Genomic DNA, 17,795 nt, shown 5'->3' on the forward strand with positions numbered 1-17,795 from the left:
AGTGCTGCTTCGCCTCTTGCGGCCCCGTTACTGACGTGATCCCGCTAAATAGCAGCGTTACCTTCTTGGCTTTAAGGCAGTATGCTTTGAATATTTGTTAAAAAAACCCGCATCTTTTCTCGCCCTTGCTGAGCGAACTTCTGTGGATGGAAAACGGGCTGTGAACCAAAGGCCCACAGAAAGTTAAAAGGCACAGGGACGTTAGAAAAGCAGCAAAACCCCTCCATTATTTTGTCTGATATTCGTGTCGTGCAGGGTTCTCTCCTGCTGGGTTTGCCTTGTTGAATTCACCTAGTGAATTTCTCAGCATATCGCTGTGGGCAGAAGCAGCAGGAGTCAGCAGAGATGTGGGGAAGGAAGCGACGGGACAAATCTCCTCCCCTGCTCATAGTTTCAGACTGTGAACTGCATTCTAGAGGTGCTGGGCGTGGATATCCTTTCCACTGCCTTCCAGAGATATACAGATAATTGACAAATTGGCCTCAATGCTCACATGTGTATTTAAATTTATCTCCGAAGCTCTGCAGGTGAGGGGAAGGAGGACTCATCTCATTAATTGTGTCTCGTTAAATCTTTTCTTGCAAGGGGAGGAACTTGTTTTATTTTGTAGACATTTACTGCAGGAAAGAAAGTCTAGTTCTAACCCGTAATTTCTGAGGGCTGTGTGAGGCATACATGTAACTTGTACAAAGTCATGGCATTGATAGTGGTTGTCTTTTTGTGCTTTGAAGATTCTGTGATTACAGTGCGCAGGGTTCAATGGGTAAGCAAACTGCTGTAAGTTATTTTTGTTTTTAATTTTACAGGAAGATATGTTATTTTAATTTGTTTTCTGTAGCTTTGGCAGATAAGAGAATAATGATTTTCTATGTATTCCAGACTTTTCAACCATTAAAGTATGAAAGATAACTGTGTGACAAAAGGTTTAGATTGTTTTGGGGGGGGGGATGGGTGAGGAGGGAGAGGAATGAGGCATACACACACAGAAGAAGAAGACAAAAAAGCTGAACCAAACAAACACCCCCACTGCCCACGTATGTACTGTGTGGGGATAAGTAGCTTTTTGAGGCTGGGTCATGATGAAGAAATAAGCATGCTGCTTGAATCAGTTATGTTCTATTTAACTGTTTCTATTTAACTGTTTAACCTCTACAGTTCTGCTAATCAAGAGCCAGTTGAAAGGTTTGGCAGGTGGTAGATGATCTTCATTTACATGCTCAGTTATTTTAGGGTGTATTGGGATACGTATTTGAATCTTGAGAGAGCAATGATTTCATAAAGGCAGACTGTAATTACTTCTGACCAAATTTGGCATATTGTTTCCCAGTGAACAAGGAAAATGAAAAACTAAGTCTTTCCAGGCCTACCGTTACTGAAAAAAAGAGTGCAAAGCTTTAAATATTGCTTACAGAGTGGGAATGCTGGGATATAAATTTTCTCCCAAGTTTTGCATTCTTTCTGGGTCATCTGTAGTATTTATTCAGCACCATACAAGCATAATTATTAATTCAAGAGTATAAAACACTTGTAATTCAGTGCCTCAAACAATTACTGTTTCTGTCCCGATTCTGAACTGACTGTCATATACGTTTAGTCCTAACAGGGGTTTTACTGAAATGCACTGTATGAGTGGCCACTCAAATTTTGTATCCTGTGTGTGCATCATACCTCCAAGTGACCTCTATCCTCGTGGTCTGATTGCAACGGGTGGCAATGATCACAATATCTGCATTTTCACGGTTGACAACACAGCTCCTCTTTACGTCCTTAAGGGTCATAAGAACACAGGTACGTTGTCACTTTGTTTTGGAGTCCCCTGCATAAAAGTTGGTGTGATTGGTTAGAGAGGAAGTTAAGTTGATGTTACAAAAGTAAGGTTTGGTTTCATTGGTATTTAATTTAGCAAACAATTTAATTATGGCCTCTGCAAGTAGGATTTTATAATCTCAGCTCGTACCATGTGGTTCATTGCGACGGCCTCCAAGTGTGCACTGATGGATGCTTTGGCTTTTACTGTGTGTATGAGCACGTGACAATTTAAGGAGTGATTACCCTTTTCCCAAGAGCTGTACTTTTAAGAAACAGTTAATTTAGTCCTCCCTGTATTAAGCTTACTTTTTATATCGAAGTTGATAGAAATGGAAAAAGTCAGATTCCTAAATAAACTTTCATTGTCTATTTTATTACCTAGATGGGGATCTAATACTAATTGATGGTTTAAGTGCACAGTAAAGACTAAAAGTTCACTCCAGAAATTTCATCTCTTTAGTCGGGTCAGTGCAACACGCAACATGTTAAACCAATTTTGTATACCTTTTCTGGAGCTGTATAATAAAAAATAAAGCAATTTTCATGTTAGCGTACTAATTTGGTCTTTTTGTGAGCTGATATAGTATTTCATAGACCTTTGAACAGTCTAATAATTTTAGAGTGTCAAAAATAAACATTACAAGTCTTGAAAGTTTGGGGGCTTTTAAAAACTGTGTTAAACAATGTTTGTGGAGACCAGTTTGAAAATACTCTAGAGGGCTAAACAGCATCTAAAACGTATTTTTATATTACAAACCTCTTGACTATTTCTGAGACAGAAAGAAGACAATGTCATTTTGTAAGGAGGCATGTAATAACTTGTGTACTTTATCAGAAACCTGGGAGGGATGAGCAGCTAAAATAACGTGACAGGATTGCTCGAGAGGTGTATAAAGGGTTGAGATGTTCCAGATAAGTTACAGATTCCCCTAAAGAAAAAAAAAAGTGTGTGTAGCGATTTTTGCAGCAAAGTAAAACATTAAAAATATAAAATTACATTAATGGTAAAATCTGTTTTTAAGTGGGGAGAAAGTAGGAGATGGCATGTGATAGGGCTAGAATACTGCCCGGTTCTCATGTGGAGTCACAGAGGCAAGAGACTTTAGGCCATTCTTTCCTTTTTGTGAATGACTAGATGGACAAGGGACTCTGTTTATGATGTGGCTCTTTTTGTAAACTTAGTAGTAAACCTTGTTAGCACTGTGTGTCTTCAGTTTTATTTCTATGTATTACTAGAGCATTTGCAGAGTGTCTCTTTGCTAAATCTTTACATGTTGCCACACTTTCTTGTTAGCAATATTTTGCCTTCTAAGAAGGTGAGCCAAGTAATTTTTGTACTAGGTTTTTGCTTCTTGTGGACATAAATTAATACATGTTGATGGAGTCGTGGCCCTCTCTGTAATCTTTAAACTAAACCTTTGCATTAATTCTCTGTTATGACTAGTTATCTAGCCTACTTGTCAACATATTCTAGTCTGAGGAGAATAAATGTGGTACTAAGAGAAATTTAAACAAGAGTGATGAAAAGATGCGAAATGTTATAACCTAAAGTGAAGAAGTCTGTAAGCAGCTCCTGTCTAGATTGCAGTGCAGCTGCATTTCCACTTAATTCTTGCCCAAACTCCTCAACACTAAATATGTTACTAATACCAAATAACTCTCCTTAAATAATTATCTTCAAATTTCTGGTGTAAGATCGGTGGCAATGCAAGAAACCTGTCAATACTGATTTTAACGTTCATTCCAGTTTGCAGCCTTTCATCTGGGAAATTTGGCACGTTGTTAAGTGGATCATGGGACACAACAGCCAAGGTCTGGCTGAATGACAGATGTATGATGACATTACAGGTATGAAGTTCCTCTGCATGAACATAAAATAGGTACTCTGAATTTGATTCTGACAAGTCTAACAGTGTGGTGGTGGGGTTTTGTTTGTTTTTTTTTGTTGTTTTACAGGGTCACGCAGCTGCAATATGGGCAGTGAAGATACTGCCTGAACAGGGACTAATGTTGACTGGTTCAGCTGACAAAACTATTAAATTGTGGAAGGCAGGCAGATGTGAAAGAACATTCACTGGTAAATATTGCTGCAGTTGGTAATTTCATCAAGGTCATATGCTTTTTTAGAAAGAGAAAGGAATTAAAACCTCACAAAACTGTAGACAAACAATAAATAATAATGTAGTAATAAATAGTAATAAATAATTGTAGATAAACAATTTTTAGGCAGGCAGGATTTTTAAAGTCTCTCAAGTTGCATGCCCAGAAATCACATCACTTTTTAAATAATTGAATATTTTTTCAGAGTGTAATGGGAGTGAATTTTTTTTTTTTTTGATTGTTCCCATGATGACGATTGGTTGCCAGGATTTAGATGTGAGCTAAAAAGAAATGGCATACTGTTACTAATGAAAAGAAATACTGCACTACATGTTTTCCTTTCTTTTATAAATGTTTTCCTTTCTTTTATAAATGTTTTCCTTTCTTTTATAAAGGACATGAAGATTGTGTGAGAGGTTTAGCTATTCTCAGTGAGGCGGAATTCCTCTCCTGTGCTAATGATGCCAGTGTCCGAAGGTGGCAGATCTCTGGCGAGTGTCTGCAGGTGTATTATGGACACACCAATTACATATACAGCATCTCTGTCTTTCCTAAATGTAAAGGTAGGAAGATTTATTTTTATTTTTTTTTTACTATTACCAAACATTCTTACAAAATGAGATGATAAGGTAGGCATTCTGTAGTTCTTCGCAGCTGCCACAACTACAGAACTCAAGTAGTGTTTAACTTACTTCTTTCCTTCAGTGTAAATAATCAAAAAAGTATTGTGATTGACTCCACATCACATCTGGCAGAATTGCTCTGGCAGTAGGTGAGATGAAGGGTACTGCATGAGGCCTAATTGTGAGGTTTTAGTGAAACTTTGGCCAAGTGACAGACAAAGCTATAATTTAGGTTGCTACCAGGATTTCAGCGCTGCTGCGGAGTACTGAAATGTTAACGTGTGGCTTATCAGTTTGGGAAAATGTTAAGTTAGACACTTGCACAGAAAGCTTTCAAAAGACACTATAAATAGATTAAGAATTCTATGTGTGCAGCTTAGTTGCATCATTTTCAGATTTAGAGGTATAGAGATTCAGAACTAACCTGCAGACGGTTGCAAAAGGAATTCAGCACCAGTGACCTGTGTAGGGTGTACAGGACATTTATGCATTTGTTCAGACAGGTCAAGTGCACATGTATTAGTGGACGTGTGTGCCTTAAATCTCCCGTGTCTTAAAATTCCCTATTTGTGGTTCTTGTGGTTTGATGCCAGCCAGCACATCTACTTTCTGGGAGAGCATGGGAAACAACAATCCTTAACTTACGAAAAGCACTATTTAACAACAACTAAAACATCAGTGTGTTGTTAATGTTGTTCTCATACTAAATCCAAAACACAGCCGTGTACCAGCTACTAGGAAGAAAATTAACTCTACCCCCGCCAAAACCAGGTGTTCACAGACTTTGGAAAGTACCTGATGCATGTTTCCTGAAAAAAACAGGCCTACCTTGCAAAGTCTGAGTTTGAAACAAATGTGAAACTATGCAAGTATTGTGTAAAACAGAACAGTGATGGTTACAAAAGTGTTCTGAGTTCCTTGTTCGAACTAGTGAAAGGAGGAGGGAATCATTTGTTGTCTTGAGCATAATTTCATTTTCTGTCTGTCTACTTAGTCTGTAATGTATGCACTTTTTGGAGGGTGGGTTGTTTTTTTCCTTTGGAGAAGACAACTGTATGTGGGCCTTCTTTCAACTCTCTTCTTGCAAATAAGAGAAGTATTAAGTTATAGAAAAGTTCTTTTACTGTTCCAATTTTTAGATACCCAGTTGCAGAATGGCATCTAATGTCACAGCACACTAAAAATGTACTATAAAAATGTGGATTCTTTTTTCTTTTTTTTCTTTTCAGATTTTGTAACTACTGGAGAGGATAGATCTCTTAGAATCTGGAAACAAGGGGAATGCGCTCAGACAATCCGACTCCCAGCTCAGTCCGTGTGGTGCTGCTGTGTGTTAGACAACGGTGACATCGTAGTTGGTGCAAGGTATCTAGGTCTTATTCTGTGTATTTTTAGATCTAAATCCACAAACCACTTCAGGTATCAGTTCTATCTGTATTTAAAAATACAGTCTTCACAGTGCGTATGTGGATTAAATTTAAATACGTGCTATGCTTCAGCCAAAAAGTCAGTTATTTTATGTGAATTGCAGAGGTAGGGTGAGTTCTTTAGAAATGTGACAAACCATGAATATAGTGAGAATGGACTTGAAGTACTGTATAAAGAACCCTTTTGACAGGAATATCCTGCCTTGATCTTAAAATTGTGCTAGAGATAGTTCCCTCTGGATGTTTTTAGCATAGGCAGATTCCTTTCATTAAAGTAATTGGGAGGGGTTGTTAGGAACAATGATGGTTTCTCATGACACAGAAGTCACCGTTAGAATATATGTAATAATTTTGACATTTAAAATAGTATTTTTGCTTAAATATTTTCATTCAGTGATGGAATTATAAGAGTGTTTACAGAATCTTTGGAACGTACAGCGAGTGCTGAGGAGATTCAAGCTTTTGAAAATGAGCTTTCCCAATCATCCATTGATCCTAAAACTGGTGACTTGGGGGATATTAATGCTGATGATCTTCCTGGAAGAGAGCATCTTAAGGATCCTGGTAAGCTATTTCACTTTTATCATGTTAGGCATGCTTCCAAATCCTTGTTCTGCGACACCAAACTTCTCATAGTTTCCAAAATTAAGGCTTTGATTACTTTCAGTGGAGTTGGTGGAGAAAACGTCTCCATTCATTGATTCTTTTTGAGGTAAGACTAGTTTAAACTTTTTTTTTTTTTTGGTAGGCTAAAACAGTAAAAGTATTTCTTGTAGGAGATAATTTAGGAGAAGGTGGAATTCAGGATGCTGCAGTGTGTTTGAGACATTTTGGGTCTGTTGTGGCTACATACCAATAGTATGAGGCAATTAGTTTGCAAATGTGACTACTGAGTGTAGACATTTTTTCCTAAAAGAAAAGTAGACGTAAATTCTCTGCTTTTGCTTTTGGCTTGAAAAATATTTTGTCTTTTGAATTCACACTTTCCAGGTACTCGGGAGATTACTGAATCGTAGAATCATTTGGGTTGGAAAAGACCCTTGGGATCATCAAGTCCAACCTATAACCTGACTCTACAGAGTCCACACCTAAACCATATCCTCCAACGCTACATCTAACTGACCTTTAAACACCTCCAGGGAAGGTGACTCAACCACCTCCCTAGGAACCCTGTTCCAGTGCCTGACTGCTCTTTCTTTGAAAATACAGTGGCAGCAGTGGTGGTTAAGATTACTCTGAAATAGAGAAATACTTTTTCCCAGGGCAGAGTGACAAGTGACCTCAGCCCTGGGCTCTGATCAGCAAGTCTCCTAAACCTTACCATCATATGAAGCTTTCCATCTTGTTAATCTGTGGGGGAATACCACCTTTCTTGATTATCATATCAACCTGGGAAAACGGTAAACTTTTGAAAGACTTAGAGAATGCTTTTGCAGTTTAGTCTAGTGGCAGACACCATTACTGTAACTGTAAAATGCTGTGGTCAAGTTTTCTGCTATTCTTGTTGCGACGTATAGCACCTACTTACTTCCTGTGCTGTAACTTTAAATGTCGATGAACAATCTTCTCATCTTTAAATCTGAGTGCCATTTGAAGATGTTTTTCTCTCCCTAAAGTAAACTATGTTCTTAAATTTGTTCAAACTCTTACTAAACATTCCTGTCTACAGGAACAAGAGATGGACAGACACGGCTAATTAAAGATAATGGGAAAGTGGAAGCATATCAGTGGAGTGTTAGTGAAGGAAGATGGATAAAGATTGGTGATGTTGTTGGTTCTTCTGGAGCCACACAACAAACGTCTGGAAAGGTTTTATTTGAAGGAAAGGTATATGTAAACTTTAATTGATTTTACTCCTTCCTAAGTAAAATGTTTAAATTGCCATTAGAAATTTAATCCAGTCTTTGCTTAGATAAAACACAATTTAGAAAATAGATATTTATGGGTACTTTTTAAATTTTCTTTCATCTGTTAAAACTCAGATGTAAAACTCAGAAGTATTAATAAGTACTACTTGCATTATTACTTTAAAAACTTATCTTGTAAAACAAGCAAGCCAATGGAGACATTGTTTTGAAGAAAGGTAAACTGTTAGTAGAGAAGTGGTCAAGTTCCTGAGTATTTATTTAGTATTTGTTGCTAATACCTTGAAAAGTTATTTTTAATTAATCAAGGTTTAGTTAAAATATTAGGTACCAGGCTGTGTGTACCCCTTTCCTATAGTAACTTTTGAACCTAAAGACAAAAATGCTGAAAAATGTTTCCTTCACCGATAGAGGCACAGAGAAGTCTCAGTCTGGTGCCACCACAGAAGGAATGCCTTTGAGATAATAATTTTATCTCTAGAATGCCTTTGAAATAATAATTTTATCTCTCATGTGGTTTAAAGAAATGTTAGGAATTCATTGTTTTCTTGTGTTAGAAGTGTGCTTTTAAGACTGAAGGTTTTCCAGATGTTGACTGCCCTGTAGCTTTGCAAGCAGCCAGAGCCATCCGTTACAGTTACCTGATACACCTGTTACTTTTTAGTGTATCTGCATACACATTATCATGATACATTGTTCTAGCCTATCCTTGAGACTGAGAATTCTGCAAAACGTGTTTTTTACTTGCAGCCTGTGTAGGTGAGTACTGTTGAAAGAGCATACAAGTAGCAGTATTAAAGTTTTTAGGCTTAGCCCATGGCTGTTACGAGTCTGTATTTCATACATCCTTATGTAAAAAGTGCTGACAAGCTTCTCATTTGATTTATTTTTTTTTTAACTGCTTAAAGGAATATGACTATGTTTTCACTATTGATGTAAATGAAAGTGGGCCTTCGTACAAGCTGCCATATAACATCACTGATGATCCCTGGCTGACTGCATACAACTTTCTGCAAAAGAATGATCTGAACCCCATGTTTCTGGATCAGGTGGCCAAGTTTATCATGGACAACACGAAGGGGCAAACACTGTTGAGTACGAGCGCTGCTCAGTTCTCAGATCCGTTCACAGGTAAAAATTTAAAGTTTAGACAATTACATTGGTTGCTCCTCCCAGTTTTGTGTTTCTTCAAACTCACTGAGCTGCGCTCTGTCATCTTTGTTAATGACCTGGAACAGGACTGAACACAGTAGTGACACCTGTGGGACACTGCCCGTGACTGGCCTTCACCCAGATGTTCTGTCACTGATGCCACCCCCTGGGCCCAGGTGTCCTGTCAATTCTCAGTCACTACCCTCTCTCACTGTGCTCAGGCAGACCTCGGTGTTAAGGCTCCTACATTTCTTACACAGGATTTTCATGTCCTCGGACAACTGAGGGCACAGGTAGATCTGTCAAGAAAAATATGAAAACTTGTCAAACTTCTAAAGTATTTGTCAGTACAAGTCTTAAAAATTTTAATCGAGCTGTACTTTTCAGTCCAGTCTTTTTTCTCAGTGGAAGAAAATTCCACTTTTCATATTACTCTAAGAGGTGGCAAGGTACTGCTAAGGCAATTAATGAAATAAACTTAACTAGAGAATGAACTAAAACTATGTTAAAACAAGTTAATTATGCATAAGCTGAACCATGTTAGTCAATTACATTCTGCTCATCGCATTTACGAGATAAACCACTCTAGTTTCATCACAGAGATAGTTAGGAATAAATTGCTGTTAAAATAATTGAGCTACATCTTTTTCTTGAAATGAACTAGAACTTATAATACAGGCTAATCAGGTTCAGGTGTAACTCCTGGAGCTGCAGTCATCTGAACTTATGTGTGTCATTTTGATTTGGCTCTGTCCAGATGTGTAATGCATGTGCACCGGAAAACAAATTTCTAACCCCCAAAATAATTAGGAAGAATTTATTCACCATCAGGGGACTTCTATGTGGATAGAGTCAGATTTCTTATAATGCCACAATAAACAATAAGACATGTTTGATCTTTGGCTTTATTTTTGAGCTGCTTCTGTCTGAAAAGTGTTGACATTTTAACAACATGAAGCTGTATATGGCAGTCACTGATTTTATTGGTGTTTTGCTAGGTGCTGTACGCTATGTTCCAGGCTCTGCATCTGGATCGAGTACAGTACCTGCAGCAGATCCATTCACAGGTAATGCAAAATTCATAATCTCTCTTGCTGGCATTTAAGATGCATGTTGTATCATGTTCAGCTGCATTCAGTTTTTGGGTCCGGGACAGTTTCTTGCAGTTATCCATCTGGGGTGGTAGCGTGGGAGAGAAGGATAATCCAGGTTCCACCGCTGTTGAAGCGTGTCCAGACCTTTTTTTGGTCGAAGAGAGCCCTCTGTTGTCTGCTCTGCCTCTGTCACTCTGTTCTCTACGGAGAGGTCTCAAAACTTAAGTTTTATCAATTTCTCATATGCATGGTTAACACAGGAATGGGTATATTCATAAAGTGGTTTTCTTCTTTTCCTTATGATTACTTTTTAATTATTACATTACTTTTATTGTAACCTTCCACCCTGAAGTTTAGATTTTAACTGTCCCTAGCATAGCTCGTTTAAAGTCCTCCACATTAGTTTAGCAAAGTCTGTTTGCAAAGAAGTTCCAGCTGTGCTTTTTCAAACTTACCATATCACTAATCAGTAGGTCCTGCTTCTCAGAGGGGGCCCTGGGTTCATTGATGTCAAAGTCGTGCCTCCAAAACCAGCTGTGCAGTGAATTACTGATCCACTTGATGAGTCCATTTCTGCTCAAGTGCTTTTGCTTTGCTGGCAGTGTCAAAGAGCCACCACCTAAGCCCTTCACCCTTGCCCCCAGAGCTGTAATCACTAGTCTAATTGCTCTTGATACTCTTCAGGACTACCTTGGCAGTATCGTTGAAGGCTGTTTGAAAGAGTAGCAGGGAAATAGCCTGAAGGCCAGCCAAGCCTTGGCATTTTCTCTGCAGCATCCTGGCTCTCAGCAGACACGAGTCTCCTGAGACAGTGGGTCGTGTCAGCAGATGGGTGCCTCCATGCCTTGCAGAAGGAAGCCTCCCATCACTGCTGCTTGGCTTTCCACTTCTTGCAGACACGAGGAGCATTCTCGTCTGGCTCTGGTGCATCCCCTGTTGTGTGTTTTTCCTGAGCAGTGCTGGTTCTGGCCTTTGAGAACTACAGGAGGAGCAGAAGCCTTTGTGCTGTTGCCAAAAGCCACAGCCTTCGCCCTTCCCCATCTTGAAAGTCTTTCTCTGATGCTATTCTGCTGCGGTTTCCAGCGGTCTGTCCTTGCTTTGTGTGGCTCAGTCCATGGTACTGGCAGACACAGAGACCCTGCAACTCCTTCGTCTGAGGCTGCATTGCTGCAGACGGAGGCCACTGCTGGGCTCAGACACGGAGAAAGGTCAGGCCTGGGCAGGGGTGCCTTCCCCCTGGAGCCTGTGATGTGTAATGTGCCTGATGTACCCAGGGCCTTGGCACCGGTGGCTGCTGGAGACTCCTCCACAACGTCTGCTAGCTGTGGGTCACTTGACTTGCAAATGCCATCATAACCACAAGCACCACCTCCACACAGAGGCATGGATTCAATCCTTAAATTTCAGTTAGTGTTGAAGACTTATTTTCATTTCCCGTAATGTAAACTAACACCTTTAATTGTGATGTTTGAAAACGAGTAACTAAAGACAGCTATGCATTACCTCTTTGCCAGTGGTGGTGTTTGAAATGCCCAATGTCTCTGTTCAGGTGCTGGTCGCTATGTTCCTGGCTCAGCATCAAATGCAGGAGCTCCAGGGAGTGGGATTGATCCATATACAGGTAAGATGTGATGCCTGCCAGTGAAAAGCATCCCTCATCTTTTGCATCAGTTTTTCCTTTGATGTGTATTCTATATTGATGGAAATTTATACTTAATTAAAAATGATGACCAGATGGAAGCTGCTTGAAAGTTTTTCAGAAATTAGAAATAACAGCCTTCCGATATACACAGAAATCGTGGATGGAAGCTTTAGAAGACATGGTAATAATCTGGTTTTGAGAGGATTTTTGTCTTCCTACTAGTTATGTTGTTGGTCAAAGAAATTAATATATGTAGTTAATGAAAATTACACAGTATCAGCCACTAATTCACCTGTTATCCCAGGGAGTCATTATAGATCATGATTTAAGCTTTTTATTACTCTTTCTAAAGAGATGACAGGGTACTGTCGCATGTGATATAATTTGGTCATATCTACAGATTTGCCAATATATAAAAACTTTGCCTGTTCATTATGAACATATTCGGAAGATAGTATTTCAGGGGTGGGGAGGATCTTTGTTCTAAATCACACACCATGGTTGAACTTTTCATATTTCTTTTATGTAGGAATGGGTGCCTACAGATCAGCTGCAGCAGAAGTTGAAAATATTTATTTTCCGAAGAAGGATGCTGTGACTTTTGACCAGGCCAATCCCACTCAGATACTGGGTCAGTGGTTTAATTTCAGGAATGGTTCTATTTTTAATAAAAAACCATTCTTTTTATGCAGCCCAGGATACAGTTGGCTTTCTGGGCTGCAAGTGCACACTGATAGCTCATGTCCCATTTTTGATCTGTTGGTATCCTGAAGTCCTCATCTTCAGAGCTGCTCTTAGTCCAATCGCTGCCCAGTCTGCACTCATACTGAGGATTGCCCCATTCCAGGTGTAGAACTCTGGCATTTGGCTGTGTTGAACCTCACGAGGTTCCTGTGGGTCCACTTCTCAAGTCTGTTAAGTTACCTCTGGGGCCCTCTGTCTGCAGTATTTCTCTTCTATGTATTATTCAGGTTTCATTTTCTTTTAAAATGTCAGAAACTTCAGTCAGCGTCGCCCTGTTTCCTTGAATTTTCTTGTGCCGTGGTATTTGTTCAGGGAGAAAACGGAGATTTTTCAAACTAGAAATTATTTTTCCTGGAGGTTGTTGCTATTAAAGAGATTTAGCCTCCTCTTACTTTTGCACAGGCTTTACTGTAAAATTTTGAGTAGAAGTTCCTGAGAGGGGGAATGACATGACTGGCTGACTTTTATCCTGCTATGTTATAGCAAAGAAGAGACTTTTACTTAGACTTAAAAACATAATGCATCGCTTTATTTTTGTCCAGTGTACTTGAAGGAGAACTTTACTAGCCACAAGCTTAATGGATTTCTTGAAACTTAAAATCTGAAAACTAGGTTTACTGAGTTCCCTACAGTTTTGTAACAAGATAGTGAAATGCACTTCTAAATATAGGTAGACCAGAATAGATTTAATAGATGTACGTTTGGGTTTTGTTTTTTCCTTGGTTGGTTGTTTGGTTTTTTTGTGGTTTGTTGGGGTTTTTTTGGTAAGAGGCCACAGTTGATTTTTGTGCATATTATTATAAAGCTCAAAAGCATGTACGAATGCAATTCTGCCTGCTTGTGTGTTTATTGACATGGCCCTTTTCAGTTCTGGGAGAACCATAACTGGCAGGTGCTTAATACTAGATCCATTTTAATGAAAATGCTGTGCATTAAAATAATTTTTCCCATACTTCAGTTTTGAAATTACATTGAAGTTTGAATATAGGACAGGACGCAGTCGTATTTTGCTTGTGGCACTTAGATAAGTAAAAATACAAAACCTGTGATCACACTAAACATACTTCATTGTTTCTTCTACCTAAAGCAAAAAAGGAATCATATTTCAGTTATGAAAGCTAATGGCCCTGTGGTTCTTTCCTGTGTTTTTGCCTGTATGTGGGTTCACATGTGAATACTGAATCAATCTTAGAAGGCTGCTTAATAGTAGCAGTTAGAAAATTATGAAACCAGGAAAAATAATGTTTAAAAATCTGCCCCCTTCCTCAACAGTTACAACAGTTGAAACTTGTTTGTCAAGTGATTTTTTTAGTATTTCATTCATGATCTGGATTTGTGAAGTTCTAATGTCAGAAGGGCATGCTTCTTCTGCTGATCTTACAGGCAAATTAAAGGAACTCAATGGCAGTGCAAGTGAGGAATATAAACTCACAGAAGATGACCTAATAATCCTAGAAAAGTTGTTGTCTGCAACATGTAACACCTCTGCAGGAACACCTACAGCACAGCAACTGCAGACTTTGTGGAGAGCAATCAACTGGCCAGAAGGTAGGCTCTTGTGATTGTTTTTTGTACTGTCTGTCATCTCTTCGGTAGCTCACCACGAACACGTCTTGTTGTGCTGGCTGTTATGTAGAGTCTGTCTCAACGAGTTTGTAATCCCTGTAGAAACCAGAAGATGATGAACGGATGCCAGCAGCACTGATCAGTAGCAGGGGCCATGACATGAATGGCAGAATCAGTGATTGTTTGTTTGGTTTTGTAGCTGGCACAAACATTGACATAAAGGAGAAACTTGATATAAACATCAGTAGTGGTTATTTCATTAGCAAGAGCATCCTGAAGAAAGAAGCCTGAGGCTTGTTTGGAAATTGAGCAAAGAAGTGCGAGGTTGAGTCCTAAGCTATTGCCAAATAAGAGATTAAATGATGGAGATAAATTATTTTTAAAAATCTCAAAATTAGCTTCTGCTTAATGTAGTAGAAAGAAGTTACTTAAACTAGGTTATGTGGTCAGACTGGCTTAGTGAAATGATCTGAGTGAATGCAAGTGAAGGTGATAAAATTTAATAAGGTATTGTTGTCAGCACTGATGGATTAGATGGACTGGTTTTGGTTATTACTGCACATTGTGTGAAAAAAAGGATACATTGTATATAGAGATTCTAAACACACAATCAAAATCAACTGTTGTCTTGAAGTTTCAGTTAAAGATCTATTAATGGCAAGAGTATGATGGTCTGAAATTCATGTTTATTACGTAGCACCACTTAAACTGTTTCACGCAGCTGGAAGCTGGTGATGGCCAATGTCTTTCTACTTTTGAGACTCTTAGTACTGTACAAAGCATTAATTCACAAGGTTCTGCATATCTGCAGGAAACACTAAACTAGTTAAACAGATTCAGTTTTGATTTGGTTATAAGCGTGGGATACCAGTAGTAGACTAGAGCCAGATATATTTGAAATTTGGGAAGTGGCAGGGGGTGCTGCTGAACACGCTCTCAGTTAAATTTCCTTACATGGATTTTCAGCCAATCAGTTGAGGACTTTTTTGTTTTTCTTTGCATATCATGTCTGGGAATTGAAGGTAGCCTAAAGATATTTTGTTTTCAGTTTTCTTCCTGTGAGCAATTTTACATATATATATATACACACCTATATATATATATAGGTATCTATATACATACCTATGTATAACTGTAGGATATGGGATGAAGATGCTGCCTGTGTAGGGATGTTGAGTCACTGAAAAGCTCTCAGAGACCTTTTTGGATTTGTGTTTGCCTTTGGTGTTATCAGTTAGAGCTTTTAGGAAAGATTTGAAGATTTCTCACAAAGCACTGGGTTTATTTATTAAGAGGCATGTTTTTTGTGAATAGTTGAATTGTTACTAGAATGGGTTTGTGAGCACTTGGCTTTATGAATTTCAAGCATCTTGTGCTTTACCTAAACCTCTTTCTGAATGAAACCATTACTATCTGCTCTCAAAAACAGGGGTTTCATGAGCACAGCACATTTCACCAGCGCATTTGCCACATAACGCAATATTAACACTAAAATATTTTTTTGCTTTGTTTCTTAGATATTGTCTTTCCAGCCTTAGACATTCTTAGATTGTCTGTCAGGCATCCCATTGTTAATGAGAGCTTCTGCAGTGAAAAGGATCATGTCCGATTTATCATCCTTCTCCTGAACTTCCTGAACCCCAAAGGAAAGCAAGCGAACCAGCTGCTGGCACTGAGAGTTCTGTGCAACTGTTTTATCAGCCAGGCAGGCCAGAAGCTCATGATGGATCGGAGGGATGAAATCATGACACAAGCCATAGAGACGAAATCGGGCAATAAGAACATCCACATTGCACTTGCCACGCTGGTGCTGAACTATGCTGTGTGTTTACATAGAGTCAACAACATTGAGGGCAAAGCTCAGTGTCTGTCGGTAATCAGCACCATTCTGGAAGTTGTTCAAGATCTTGAAGCCATTTTTAGACTGCTTGTGGCTCTGGGGACACTGATCAGTGACGATACGAATGCTTTGCAATTAGCTAAGTCTCTCGGAGTTGACTCTCAAATAAAAAAGTATGCCTCTGTGTCAGAACCAGCTAAAGTCAAGGAGTGCTGTAGGTTTGTTCTTAACCTGCTATAATTGTTTATCGCAGCACTTGGAGACGCAGTGTGTGCAGGAAGAGATGCTTTTATTCATATTTTATGACACACTATAATGGAGAAAACACTGGGGATGAATTACACTTGATTTGTTGGAAGATACAGATACAAATAAAACTTTTTACACTGTTTATCATGTGACTGCTTTTCTGAAGTCCATAGCGCACAGCATCTTTTCAAGAAGTCCTTCTGATGTAGCTCACATCAAAGTAGATCATGAAGAAATCAAACCATCTCAATACCTAAAGGCCATCTAGATGGAAATGCAGGAAGTGGCTCGTTCAGGGACTGTCGTAGCACCCACCCCGACCACATGTCTGTGTTTTAGCACAGTGAGGCTGTTTCTTGACGGTGCTTTTCGTGAGCAGAGATGGGGCCCTGATAACTATTAAGTTTAATTGTGCTTTTCATAACCTTATTAGCTGGTTAATATTAATTATTATCATAATGTTAGTTGGTTAATATTAACCATTGTCAAATATTGTGGTTAAGAAGCAGCATTTACCTAATTTTCCATCAGTTTCTTTCCGCTCTGTTTTTAAAACCTAGCTGTTCCGTGGCTCTTGCTGTTCTTAACTTGGAACTAGGTGACTTTGTGATGCCATACAGCTCTTGTACTTCCACTGGTGAGTGAATTATCTTGTAGCTTGTAGAATGGCTGAAATACTCCGTTCTAACTGTGCGAATCATAGGGGGGCCGGTTAGCTCAGTCAGTTGAGCGTGGTGCTAACAGCACTAAGGTCGCGGGTTCGGTTCCCGTTTGGTCCCCATGTGTTGCCTGATCTAGTCGAGAGGTGGCGTCCCTGGTGGCAGGGAGGCTGGATAAAATGATCTCTAAGGTCCTTTCCAGCTGAGGCCAGTCTGTGAGTCTATGATAGAACCATAGAATGGCCTAGGCTGGAAGGGACCTTAGAGATCATCTAGTCCAACCTCCCTGTCGTGGGCAGGGACGCCTCTCAGCTAGATCAGGCAACACAAGGTAAATTAGTGTTTCATGAAGTAGCTTTAAAGTAACTGTGGTGACTGAAAAGAGAAGATAGTTTACAGCTACTCCAGCACATCCAATGTGTTCAGCTCAAAAAGGGGTGTGTTATTTCCTGCTACTCCTGGTTTAGAATTAAGATGAAGTCAAGATGGTCGATGTTCAAGTTACGTTTTTCATTAGACTAAAAGAATGGAAAATATGAGCGAGCTTTTCTGGCACTTGAGCCTGTCATCACACGGTACCTCTCTGCCCCGTCTGTGTGAGATGTGAAGGATTTTATGGCCAAGAGCTCTTAACTTTTTTTTTTTTTCGGTCCTTCTAGCTGAACTGTCTGGATTATTGCACTACTTCCAGCAAACCTTCCTGCTCAGATCCTTCGTTGCACACTTGTACTGTTAGACTTCTGATGAATTTCCAGATACGTATCCTCACAGTTGGTTTTGTTCATGGCCTTAGTCACAGGTTTTCTCATTAATTGCAGTTTTATGGGGATTTACAGTACTTAACAATAGATCAACCCCTTCTTGGGAAGACACCCGAGAAGCTACCTTTAGGAAACATGTCTGTGAAAAAATGTGCCTGTCTGTTGAATTTTGGTTGCCTACTATACAACAGTTCTTGAAGCTCTAGCTTTTTAATGTGTTCTCAAACTGTGTTTGTACGTGTGCTATTAAGAAATCTATACTCA

At 39.2% G+C, this 17,795-nt stretch overlaps 1 protein-coding gene across 1 annotated transcript; it reads left to right on the forward strand.

Annotated features, from left to right (window-relative positions):
- The first annotated feature begins 1,598 nt into the window (after positions 1–1,598).
- PLAA (phospholipase A2-activating protein) lies at positions 1,599–16,244 on the forward strand. Its single transcript, XM_009872361.1, has 13 exons — positions 1,599–1,788; positions 3,557–3,657; positions 3,766–3,886; positions 4,305–4,472; positions 5,762–5,897; positions 6,354–6,523; positions 7,629–7,786; positions 8,733–8,955; positions 9,975–10,043; positions 11,620–11,691; positions 12,242–12,343; positions 13,840–14,004; positions 15,540–16,244. Exons 1-13 carry the CDS (start codon positions 1,617–1,619, stop codon positions 16,100–16,102), a joined length of 2,220 nt encoding a protein of 739 aa, XP_009870663.1. The 5' UTR covers positions 1,599–1,616; the 3' UTR covers positions 16,103–16,244.
- The last annotated feature ends 1,551 nt before the right edge of the window (positions 16,245–17,795 follow it).

The sequence above is a fragment of the Apaloderma vittatum genome, unplaced genomic scaffold, assembly GCF_000703405.1.
Source record: "Apaloderma vittatum isolate BGI_N311 unplaced genomic scaffold, ASM70340v1 scaffold41616, whole genome shotgun sequence".
NCBI classification, from domain to species: Eukaryota; Metazoa; Chordata; class Aves; order Trogoniformes; family Trogonidae; genus Apaloderma; species Apaloderma vittatum.

Excerpts from the sequence above, each read along its gene's own strand:
- PLAA (XM_009872361.1), top strand. The coding sequence starts at position 1,617 with ATGCACTGTATGAGTGGCCACTCAAATTTTGTATCCTGTGTGTGCATC. Across the intron at positions 4,473-5,761 it reads TGTCTTTCCTAAATGTAAAG|ATTTTGTAACTACTGGAGAG; the intron begins GTAGGAAGATTT and ends TTTTCTTTTCAG. Across the intron at positions 11,692-12,241 it reads TGGGATTGATCCATATACAG|GAATGGGTGCCTACAGATCA; the intron begins GTAAGATGTGAT and ends TCTTTTATGTAG.